At 41.8% G+C, this 11,930-nt stretch overlaps 1 protein-coding gene across 2 annotated transcripts in view; it reads left to right on the top strand.

Moving 5' to 3' along the window:
- The window catches only part of GLCCI1 (glucocorticoid induced 1), a 101,831-nt gene extending 97,894 nt beyond the window's left edge, over positions 1–3,937 (top strand). For both annotated transcript variants that reach the window (XM_044766721.2, XM_044766722.2), the window contains exon 8: positions 1,067–3,937. In XM_044766721.2, the coding sequence (XP_044622656.1) occupies positions 1,067–1,412 (346 nt within the window). In that variant the 3' untranslated portion in view covers positions 1,413–3,937. The remainder of the gene's footprint in view (positions 1–1,066) is intronic.
- Positions 3,938–11,930: the final 7,993 nt, after the last annotated feature.

Below are 11,930 nucleotides of genomic sequence, written 5' to 3' on the forward strand. Positions count from 1 at the left end.
ACAGATGAATCAACTACTCCATCCAGCTGATAATGTGTTTCAAAAGCAAATTATAAAAAGAGAATTGAATAGGTGAAAGAGCTCTTATTGGAGAAGAGTTGAATCTGTATGTTGGAAATATGTAAGCTAATACAAAGAAACGGAAATTCATCCTTACTACCTAAAAGATCTATTTTCAATCACTAAGAATTTTTCTTTCAAAAGCTTTATTAATTTAGCAGCAAATTGAATATCTATGTGTGGCTAGCCTAATGACAGTGATTCCACAAGCCAGAGGGAAACTAGCGTCCTGCCCTGTAGACATATCTAGCATGTATATTCATTGAATTTAGACTTTCTGTTCACAGATTTTTTTCCTTTATGAAATTTTAACATGGAGAAATTAGAAATTAAAGGAAAAGAAGTTCATGCTATAAATACTTGTCAGAATAGCTTAAGAAAAGACTGTGTGGCTCTTGGACTCACTCATCCCTTTGTCCCAGTGCAGGTGCCCTCTTGCACCCTACGAGGGGACAGAGACCCTTCTTGCAGGAGTTGTTGGCTTAGCTCCCAGGAATGGGGAGAGAGGAAGGGCTTGTCAACCCTGCCCTGTGAGGCTGACTGGCTCTTCAAGAAACTACTGAAATTTTTTTTTCCTGATCTGTTAGTAGAGTAGGTATAGAGATGCAGAAATAGGAGGAAATGCTTACAACCAAATATATGATGGGGGTAATCCCTCTCCCAATATCCTTTTTCCTAACAGAAAAGGTCATTCTAACCTTGCATAATCGTCAACTGTAATGTAGGTTTTTCCATGATCCTAAATGATTGAAAGCAAACTAATGATCTCTGAAAATATTTGTCTGCCCAGACCTTTTGAAAATCCTTTTGTCTCAAATATCACTTCAGTGCTGTGTACATCGATGGTCTGCCAGCTGACTTGTGCTATGGAAGATGTTTACCCCTCTGTGTACACTTAACTCATTCCCTGCCATTTACATTTTAGCTGTTTTAGAGAACTCCAATTAATTCAGAAAGTGCTTAACTTTTTAGTGATTGCAAACCTAATTTTGTTTTATGATTTTAGGTCTCGTCAGCCTATCTCAGCCCCTCTCTTTTCATGTCCTGACAAAAACAAGGTTAATTTCATCCCAACCGGATCAGCTTTCTGTCCTGTGAAACTTCTAGGCCCTCTCTTACCTGCCTCCGACCTGATGCTGAAGAACTCTCCTAACTCTGGCCAGAGCTCAGCTCTGGCAACCCTAACCGTTGAGCAGCTCTCCTCCCGGGTTTCCTTTGCATCTCTTTCTGATGACACCAGCACAGCAGGCTCCACAGAGGCCTCTGTTCAACAGCCATCCCAGCAGCAGCAGCTCCTGCAGGAACTGCAGGGTGAGGAACACGTCTCTGCTCAGAACTACGTGATCATCTAAAGCAGAGGGGGAGCTGGCCTCCACCCTGCATTCCATGGACCAGGAACTAGATCTCAGATATCTATCTGCATGGAGTGACAACCTTACTGAACACCACCACCACCAACAGAATACTTATCAGCATCATAAAGTATCTCTTAACACTGATCTTGGCAGGGACGGAACTCCTATTCAGCAGTTTTTGTGGAAAGCAGTAATGCTTGCAAAATGTGTGTGTCATTCAGCATTTTAAGTGGAGACTATGCATTTCATAGTATGTTTGACAGATTAGTACTGTGTCCTGTGTTTTGTTCCAAATTCTTCAGTATAAATAAGCTCTATATCAAAAAGTTGCCTGTCTAAATAGAAAATGTCTTGCTGTGTTTTGTCCTATGGAAAATACTGTACTTCAGGATTATGTTTACAATTGATCCAGGTGTTTGTTTCTAACTTCTGTAATACATACAATGCAAAAAAAAATAAAAATAAATGGCCACAACAGTTGCACAGTGCCCACCCTATGGCCTAGCTTCAGGTACTTCAGTTGAAGTCTAAACTCAGGTAACTTGGAATGTATATCATATTGGGATATTAAATATTTCACAGCTAAAACGCTAAAGAGAGAACATCACTCTTTTGCCTTTCCTTATTTTGTGCATTTCCCTTTCCTCATTACATTCCACATGCTTAGAATAAGAAGTGCATTCAACCCTATGAGAACGATGATCCTGGACATGGGTGAACATGAGGAGAACCAGCAAACCTGTGGTGTCGGACATCACTTTTGTCATGTGGTTACAAGTAAAACAACTGTTGCATTTGCTGTTTCAACACGTGTAAATGTGGCTTCTTTAACAAGGTCAGGTGTTGCTCAGTTAATGACTGTTACAATGTTGCAAATAAAGTGTCCACTACCGGGCTGTACATAAACATTCCACGTTGTGGGTGATGGAATTTAAAGATAAGAATGTCTAGGTTTAATTTCTGAACAAGGGAAGTTTGGACAAGTGAACAGGGGATAGCTGAGCTTCTTTGTTTATGTTGGCCATCAGGGTCATGAAATGCTACTGTTTCATCTAAAGGCATATTAATGTTTAGTTTCTCTTTTGGAAATTCTTTAATTTGCAGGTTAAAAAAGGACAGACTTTTGATGATTGTTTTCCTCAAGCAGTTTATGGGCATGAATTGCATTCACGTAGAGAGAGAATGTGTGGGTCTAAGTAAGAATCAATGCAATTTAAGTAAGCAGATTATCTGGCGACTTACAGTAGTGGTAGTTTGAAGCTGTCTGATTTAAGCCTCTCATAACAATATCATGAATAGTTCTGTTAATATTTTGAGTGTGCGAAGTAGAGCATAAACCCAAGTAAATAGCCTTACTTCTCAACCAAGTGTGAAGAGAGAGCCCTAGATATTCCTCATTAGTCAGTGGAAGAGCCCGACTTTCAGAGATTGTTTTCTGCAGCACAAAGGGAGTATCCAAAAGCAGAGAGAAGTTTTTCTATTTTTATTCCATTGCTTTCAGTTCGCTAAAACATAGTATGGCACAGTTTTCTTTAGAATTAGGGGAACAAGGTGCCTCCAGTTGCAGGAACGTTTCAGTTCCCTTCAGTCATTCCTGGGTTTTTCCTTATTTTATTTTCTAAGGAGGTCGAAGAAGGAAGAGATGATAAAGAAGAAAGCAACACCTTTTTTTTTTTTTTTTAAGAAATGGCACATATATGTATATGTTGGTATGTGTGTGTATTCTGTGTATTATTTTGTCATGATCCCAGTTATCTTCTTTCCACCAAAGTTTGCAGTAATATTCTCTCCCGAAGGTGCATTCTAGCTCCTTTAAATTAGTCAGTGTTATATTGTAGGAGACTGTCATGGAAAAGGACTCAGTTTACTTTTGTCGTTTTCACAGGGGAACCTTTTGAAACAATCTCTTCAGCAGCAGACACCTTTAACCCTAATAATCTCAGGCCTTGATGAAAATACTATATTTTGTAGATTATGGTTAAAGGGAGAAAATTACTAGTTCTGTAAGATAAATATGAGCTCCATTAACTTCTGATATCTGGTTTAGCATTACATAATGTGTTGATCTTTTGCTCTGCTTTTATCCAAATAAGATGCAATAGTATCAATATCAGTTTCTGAAAGATGGACTGAATATGCTTTTTTGGTGATGAAATCTGATGTACGATATTTATAGTGACGTACTTTTATTTTCTCATGAGAAACTAAATATTAATTGTGTTGTACATTTGTTCTTAGCATATATTAAAGTTTTGAACCAAATGTGTTAAAGCTTATGCTTTGCCATGTAAATTTCCCAGAAGTTGTTGAGCTCAAATGTATCCTACATCCAGCTGTAGAAATTTGTCAGAAATTGTTTAAATTTTGTATATAGTTGTACTGTTTAATTCTAGCCACTGCGGTGAACAGTATTCGAGTTACCATACAATATGGCTTTACACAAGGAAATGTGTGGCTTTTGTTTTGTATTTTTTTCAGTATAGAAGTTCCTGTGTCTTATTTAAATAAAGTTATTAGTAAAACTGGAATAGTTCACATATGTTTTTGGAAAGACTGGGTTGTTAGCATCCCACCTGACAGAGATGAATTCAGCTCAGGGTACTGGCAGAACTCAGTGCTCACTGAGTTCCTGGCCTGCATTTCTGGGGCTGTAGGGAGTATAGCTGGATCTGATTGCCACTGCCTGGTCTCCTCTTGATATTAAGTACACACACTTTCCATCAAAAGTAAGAAGCTGGATATCTAAAGTTCATGTACTTCTCCCAGCTGTGAGTACCTTAAATAGAGAAAATAGTGTCTTTGTATCGTTATTTTATACCCAAGAATTATTTATGGAAATAAGTTCAGTGAAATCACCTCAGAGGAAGTTGCTTATTTCTTGCAAAGCAAGCTGCAGCGAAACAAAATTTTTTTTGCTGTTTATGTTTACATTCAGGATAAGAGGGAGAAAAGCTTTATAGAACAAAGGAGTGTTGATATGATGCCCGCTTACCCAGTCAGGATCATGATAGGCCATGTGGTGGCCTGAAAGCAAAAATAAACCACTTTGAGAAATAGTTTACCAGCAGTGGGTTCTTCATTTCTGAAGTCAGTCTCATCAAAGAGATTGATAAGATTTGGCCTTTAAATTGAACTTAATATGACGATTTAGTAGCTGTGTTTTTGGCTGAAAAAAAGTAAAATATAACTTTTCAATGGTGAGATTGATGAACTATTGAGGATAATATTTAATTTAGGAAATTACTGTCTAGTATTTACAAGTTAAAAGTTCCATTGCAAGTGAATGTGAAGGAAAAGTGGAATTCTCAGCCCCATCTCTGCTTGACTCGATCATATAATAAGGTAATCAACCCTGAGAAGAAAGTCGTTATTTGCAAAATGAAACCTACGGATCAAGGAGGGTGAAATTAGGTCTAAGAACTTAGATGGGTTTAACTTTATGCTAGCTAGAAATAATCACTTAAAGTTTATTTATGAATATTGCCAAATAAATGTTTACTCTCATTCCCACCCGACAGTGTGAGGTCCCTTCTAGTTCTGAAGTTGTGTTGTCCCCTACATGCTCCCTACTGCTGTTTACAAGAACCTCTGCCTTCCACCTCATCTTTCGTACTCACAAGTCATTTTTCCCCCATACACTCACTCCTTTGTGAATTCGGTGCTCTGGAGCTGCAGGAGCTTTATGAAGATGGATCCCTTAATTCACACCTTGAGTCAAAATTTTAACTGTAGTCTAGGCCCACAGTTCCAGTTGTCTAAAGAGCATCTCCTCTCAGACTTCCTTGTTTCATCTCAACTTCAGTGGTTAAATGGAATGAAGACACTGTCTTGTTCCCTGTTGTGCCAATCAGCTCTCCTCCTTTAAACTTATATTCTTCCTATTTCCCAGAAGACAAGGACTGGAGTTCTATGTCCTGAAATTTTCTCCATCTGAATCTCTCAGATTTGCCTTTATGGCTTCCCATTACCTCACCCCTAAATTTTAAACTGCAGAGACAAGATGGTGGGAGATCAGACAGCCATGCTATGTGGATGAATTTCTTTTGAAACAGGATTCTGATGACAAGGAAACAAAATCACTAAGCGTGCTAGACTTCCAATAACGTCTATAGCTGTAGATCAGGGGTCGATCAACTACTGCCCATGGGCCAAATCAGCCCCAGGCCTATCTTTGTAAATAAAATTTTACAGGAATAAAGCCATGATCATTTGTTTAGGTATTGCCTATGGCTGTTTTGCAGTACAATGGCAGAGTTAACTAGTTGCTACAGAGAGTTTGGTCCACGATGTCTAAGAGATTTACTATCTGGTCCTTTACAGGAAGAATTTACTGACCGCTGCTGTAGACCCAAGAGCAAACTCGGTGTCGGCAACTTGTATCAACATGTAGTTGTTTAACAATGTGTCCACGAATCCTTTGACACTCCTCCCTTTGAGAGGTAGAGCTTAGTTTTCCTCCCCATAGGTGTGGTCTGGACTCGCTTAGGAATAGAAGACAGCAGAAGTGATGGGCTATCACTTCCAAGATTAAGTTACAAAAAGACAGGCTTCTGTCTTGGGTGTGCACTCTCTTGCATCACTTGCTGCTGTGGGGAAGTTATACTGTAAGGATACTCAGGATGTCTGGAAAGACCCACCCGGCACGGCAAGTAGGAGAGTCTCTGGCCACCCGCTAACGAGGAACCTGAGGCCCCTTGCCAGCAGCCGTGTGAGTGAGCTTGGAAGCAGATCCTCCAGCCCTAGTCAAGGCTTGAGATGACTGCAACCTTGAGACATCTTGAGCCAGACCAGCTAAACCACTTCTGGGTTCCTCCCCCTCAGAAACTGTGAGAGAGAATCAATGTTTGTTATTTTAAGGTGCTAAGTTTTGAGGCAATTTGTTACGTAGGGTTAGAGAACTAATACCAACCAGGAGCTGCCCTCTGTGCCTCCTCACACACACTCGTGCCCATTACTGCCACCAGCATCACCTAGAGTCTTGCTATCCTTCTGTCCTCGGGGTCCAGAAAATGAGGCTTGCCTTTTTCAGGTGGGCACTTCTTGAAAGAAGCCCTTTTGGACCAGGTTTAAGACGAAGCTTTCTCATACAAAATGTGTTATTTGAGCAACTCACATAGTATGAAGTGTACGGGGTGTGCGGGAAAGTTATCTTGTCTGACCACCAAACCATCTCACCCAAGACAATCTAACGGGAAGAAAAGTTAAACCCTTGCAGAAAAGGATTCCGTGTGGAAAATGATGCAAAAGAGGAGAGGTGATCAGTTTTTAAAGCTGGAAAAGAAGGAAAAAAAATCTCTGAAGGAAATGAGAAGTATTTCTACCTTGAATGTCTTTATTTTTTTCCTTTAGTTAACGGGGGTCTGGTGACCCATTAGTTCAAAAATGGCCTATTCCATTCCCTAAGCATTTGCATCTCTCAAAGAGGAAAAATAAAGTTTTTCAAAAGTTCCAGATCTGTTTAGTGATGGCCCTTCTCATTCAAAACAGCCATTTTTTTAACACTAAGAATGAACAATTAGATCATTTTTCCTCCAAAAGATTTTCTGATAACAAGAAATGGGTCCACTTTCACACTACAAATTCTACTCAAGTCTTGGCATCAGTTTTAAGCATGACTTTGATGATATTCCTTTAGCCAGAATTAGGTATGGCCCTGCAGGCAATGGATGTTATTTCAAACCACTGTCTGGAAGCGAGCTGGATGAAAGGTGGATGGAGGGCCCCACAAGGACTTGCCAAATGGGGAGAAGGGTTCATGTGGGAAAGGCAAACCATTTCTCAGGTTTTCTATTCCACTTTGTAAAGGAAAAGGCTTATACTCAAGGGACAAAAGTTAACAAAGGACACTGCTCATGTGCTGCAATAAACAGCCTGCCATTTTTCATACAGACTGAAATCAAGGCAAACAGGGTAATCTTAACTCACTGTCTATTCATCTGCTCATTTGATTACAGACAAACACCTGGTGTGGTCTCTCCTGCTTCCCTTCCCAATGACCACCCTGGGAGCTTTGTATGAGCAACCTGTTCCTTTTTGAGTCCCTGATGCTTTCTCCTGATCGCTCCCCTAAATCCATGGCAATTGCCACAGGTCCTGCAGGAAGACAATAAAGAGGTAGGAAGAGGAGGCTGAAGATGGTTACACCTGGGGAATAGGAGCTGTGAGTGGGGGAGGAGAGCACTGAGGCCAGCTTTTGCAACATTCGTCTCCCCTTTTGAAATCCTTGATTTCTTACAATGAGCATGTATTCCTTTTGTAGTGTTTTGTGAAAGAAGACAAGGAAGTGACATGACCTTCATTCTGCAGAATTGCTGGCATCCTCTTGCCTCTGCCTGCACCACCTTCTCACCAGGCATCCATCAGCCAGTTTGCAGCAGAAAGTGGATGTGACTGAACTGACTGCCTTACATATTCCTGTTATAAAGATAAGGTGAAACTCAAGGGAAGTGATCAACATGAAAGTAAATGTTTAACCTCACTAGTAATCAAAGCAATGCAAATTAAAACAGCAATTTGTTGCCTTTAAATTGGCAAGGATTAAAAAGAAGGATAATATCCAGTGCTAAGGGAGTGGCAGGGATATGGGTCACTCTCGTACCTGCTATTAGAAGAATAAATGGGCACATCCTTTCTGAACAAGAACACGGCAGCACTTACACCAAGTTGCAAAAAGCAGGTCACAAACCAGTGTGATCCCTTGGTTTTGCAAAAATACATATATATATGTGAGTAAAAAAAAAATGAACAAAAATTAATAGTTATGTCTGAGTTGTGGATAATTTGTCTTTAACATTTGTGTTTCTGTTTTTCTAAGTTTTCTCTAGTAGCAACTATTAACCTTGTAATTTGAGGGAAAATGCATGTTAATTTCTAAATATCAAGGGAGGGGGAAAAAGTAGGGAGGAAATGAAGGAGATGGCTGCAAAAGATTTGGTTTTAATGGAAATGAGCAGCAGATCTCTTAAAATCAAGGCGGCTTGAGAGAAAACTTGGTGGAGCGAACTTTGGCTCATGGGAAGGATCCAAACATGACAGAGAGCATCAGGCCTTTTCCTCTTTCCCGAAAACAGTAGCCCTAACCCTGTCATACACAAGTAAAGAGAAATTATGTAAGCCTGGAGTGGGGTTGGAGGTGCATCTGAGCAAGGCTGGAGTTTTTGTTCAGAGGACAGAGCATGCCCTGGAGTGTGGCCCATACTCACAGCCCTCCACTCAGCTGAGATGGATTTGTGAAGTGGGAGCCTAGGAATCTGCCTATCACTTATACTTCTTGAATTGCCTCATCTAGAAAATTGAAAAGGAACCCCTGTCCCAAGCAAACTATAGAAACCTGAAAATGGCCAAGAGATTGTTCTTGAATGTGATTCAAATTTCTCAGCACACGCTTTATTGGGGGTTGTTTAGTTTTACGGAGATTGCCTGAAGTGAGTGCACGTGAGAGAGATGTTGACCAGAATTTGTATGGAGAAGATTGGGAATGAAAGCACTAGACAAGCTGCAGTGGATTCCCTGGCTTGAGAATCACCAGTTAGGAGAACTGGGCTCTTGCTCTTTGAATCTGTAGCTGGCATAAGCCAGTGGGGCAGAGCGACTTGGCGATTCAATTTGCTTATTTCTCCTTCTTGGCAAGTTTCTGCCCCCTTATTCACCAAACAGTCTCAGCACTTTGCCATCTGTGATTTTAGTCATCTGGCAGGCCACGTTTGGTAGAACCATGTCCCTCCCACATTCTGAATCCCAGAGGTAGTGTGGCATAAGGAGAAACGGCCCAGGTTTGGCATCAGACAAGAGTGAGTGATGACCCAGTGAGCCTGGGAGTCTTTATTTGTAAGACAGAGATAATAATTCTAAGACTGCCCAGGCTGCCGTCACAAAATACCACAGGCTGAGTGCCTTAAACAACAGAAATTTATTTCTACAGTTCTAGAGGCTGGAAGTCCCATATCAAGGTCCAGCAGGGTGGGTTTCTAGTAAAGACTCTCTTTCTGGCTTGCAGACAGCTGCTTTGTCCTCACATGGCCTTTCCTCTGCACCGTGGTGTTTCTTCTTATGACACTAATCTGTGGGATCAGGGCCTCACCCTTATGACCTCATTTTACCTTAATTACCTCCCAAAGCCCTATTTCCAAATGCACCACATTAAGGTTTAGGGCTTCAACAGATGGATCTTTCAGGAGACAACAATTCAGTGCATAGCAAGTACCTACTTCCATTAGGGAGATGCGAGTTAAAACCACAATGAGATAGTATTTCACACCCACTGGATGGCCATAATCAAAGGGTAAATAATTACAAGCATTGGTGAGGATGTGGAGAGATTGGAAATCTCATACACTACTGGTTGGAGTATAAAATGGTATAGCCACTTTGGAAAGTAGTCTGGCAGTTCCTCAAAGGTTAAGCATAGAGTTACCATATGACCTAGCAATTGCACTCCTAGGTATATACCCAAGACACTAAAAGCATATGTCTACACAAAAACTTGTGCACAAATGTTTGTAGCAGCTTTATTCATACTAGCCAAAAAGTAGAAACAATTCAAATGTCCATCAGTTGATGACTGGATAAATAAAATGTGTCATGTCCATATAGCTGAGTATTACTCGGAAATAAGAAGGAATGAAGTGCTGATTCATGCTGCAAGCTGGATGAACTTACAAACATCACGCGAAGTGAAAGAAGCCAGTCACAAAAGACCACATATTATATGATTCCATTCATATGAAATGTCCATTCTAGGCAAATCCATAGAGACAATGTAGATTAGTGGTTTCCAGGGTCTGGGGTAGGGTGGAGTGGGAAGTCACATTGCGTGTGTAATGGGTACAGAGTTTCCTTTTTGGGGTAAAGAAAAATGTTTTGGAATTAGATAATGCGGATAGTTGCACACCTTGTGAATATACTAAAAACCACTGAATCACATACTTTACAAGGGTGAATTTTATGGTATGTGAATTACAAGTCAATTAAAAAAAGACAAACTTACACACATGCCCAAAAGTCCTACCCGGGTGGATAGTTCAGAAGATGAAAGGAGCTTATGTGCACATAGCATAGTGCCTGGCAAAGAGCACCCCATGGACAATAGCTGTTTTTATTTTCCATAGTCCATGTAGGGTCAGAGAGAGTGGAGGGAGTAAAGCCATAAACAGGGTTACATGAGCCTAAACTCTGCCTCTCTTCCTGTCCTCTCGGACATTCACTGCACAGCCCTGCTTCCTGCTCTGCTGTCCACCGTCGTTTGCACCTTTCTTCACTTTGAGTAGGCGGGTTAGTCAGGTGCCCACCACCCTGGCTGCCCATGCAAGAGGCCAGCATGTGCGCCTCCAACCTTGTCCCCCACAGACCTTCAGTCTTCCCTGCTCACCGTGCTCCTGTGTGCCCAGCTCTCCTCACCCTGCCCACACCCAGAAAGCAAAACCAGAAGACCGTGACACTTCAGGCTTCAGCCTGGGCCCACTCTGTCTTTTCCAGGTGCCTTGTCTTTAACCATGGACCTGGCTGATAGGGCAGAAAAACTAGCCTGCTTGGCCCTGGGCTTCTCTCACCACAGACCCACCATTGAAGCCCAAGATACAGAAGCAAGGGCTCCCCTGGGGCCAGTTCTGAGGCTGAGGCAACAGATGGGTGGCAGACTGCAGGTAGCCAGAGCTTGGGCTAGTGTGTCGTCAGGATTTGTTTTCTCCCCGGTAGCTTCTTCCTTTCCAGCTGGAGCCAAAGTCACAGCTTACCCAGGATGGCAGCTCCCATTGGCAGGATAAAAATACCCCTCAGTTTGACTGCTGAGGCCCACGCATGGCCAAGTCAGCCATTAAGGGCAAGGAGAGAGGAAACAGTACAGTATGGCTGTGACTTCCCTGCAGGGAAAGGTGGCCAGAGGAACCTTGCAATTGCTTGTGCATGGATAACACAAGCTTTTAGCGCTCACAGGAAGTTCCAATCACATTGGTGCCGTCTGCAGCAGCGTGAAACCTACGATTAGCATGAATGTTTCTGACTTTTATTGTTCATTGACCCCTTTGAGAATTTATGGAAGCTCTAGACCATTTCCTTAGGGAAAAAAAAAATCCACAGAAGTACATTTTCACAAAAAATTACATATGATCTCAAAGGATGCACAGAAAACTCTTGAAGCTAAGAGGTCCATAAATCCCTAGACAGACTAGAGTTTATAACCTAGCTGTCAGAAATAGTAATGAACTGCTGGAAGAGAATGGAAGCAAGGGTGTCGATCTGTCAGGGGCTGTGTCGTTTCTGAGAATGCTTTCTGTTTGTGCTGGGGATGGGGGGACAGTGGAGGATGCTCGAGTTGTGGAACAGACCCTTGGGGCACCACAATTTAGGGCCAGAAATACCAGCAAGGAGACACGTCGGACCAAAATCAATAGAAGAGTTCCCTGTGAAGTAGCTGGAGAAGAAAGCCCAGAGAACCGAGCATTTCTAAAATCAATTGCCTCTCCCCTGGCTGCCAGAGGGGGCCCGGGTGCAGGTCCCCGTCGGGGTTCAGAGGTTTCC

This window comes from Equus asinus, chromosome 1, assembly GCF_041296235.1.
Source record: "Equus asinus isolate D_3611 breed Donkey chromosome 1, EquAss-T2T_v2, whole genome shotgun sequence".
Classification (NCBI taxonomy): Eukaryota; Metazoa; Chordata; class Mammalia; order Perissodactyla; family Equidae; genus Equus; species Equus asinus.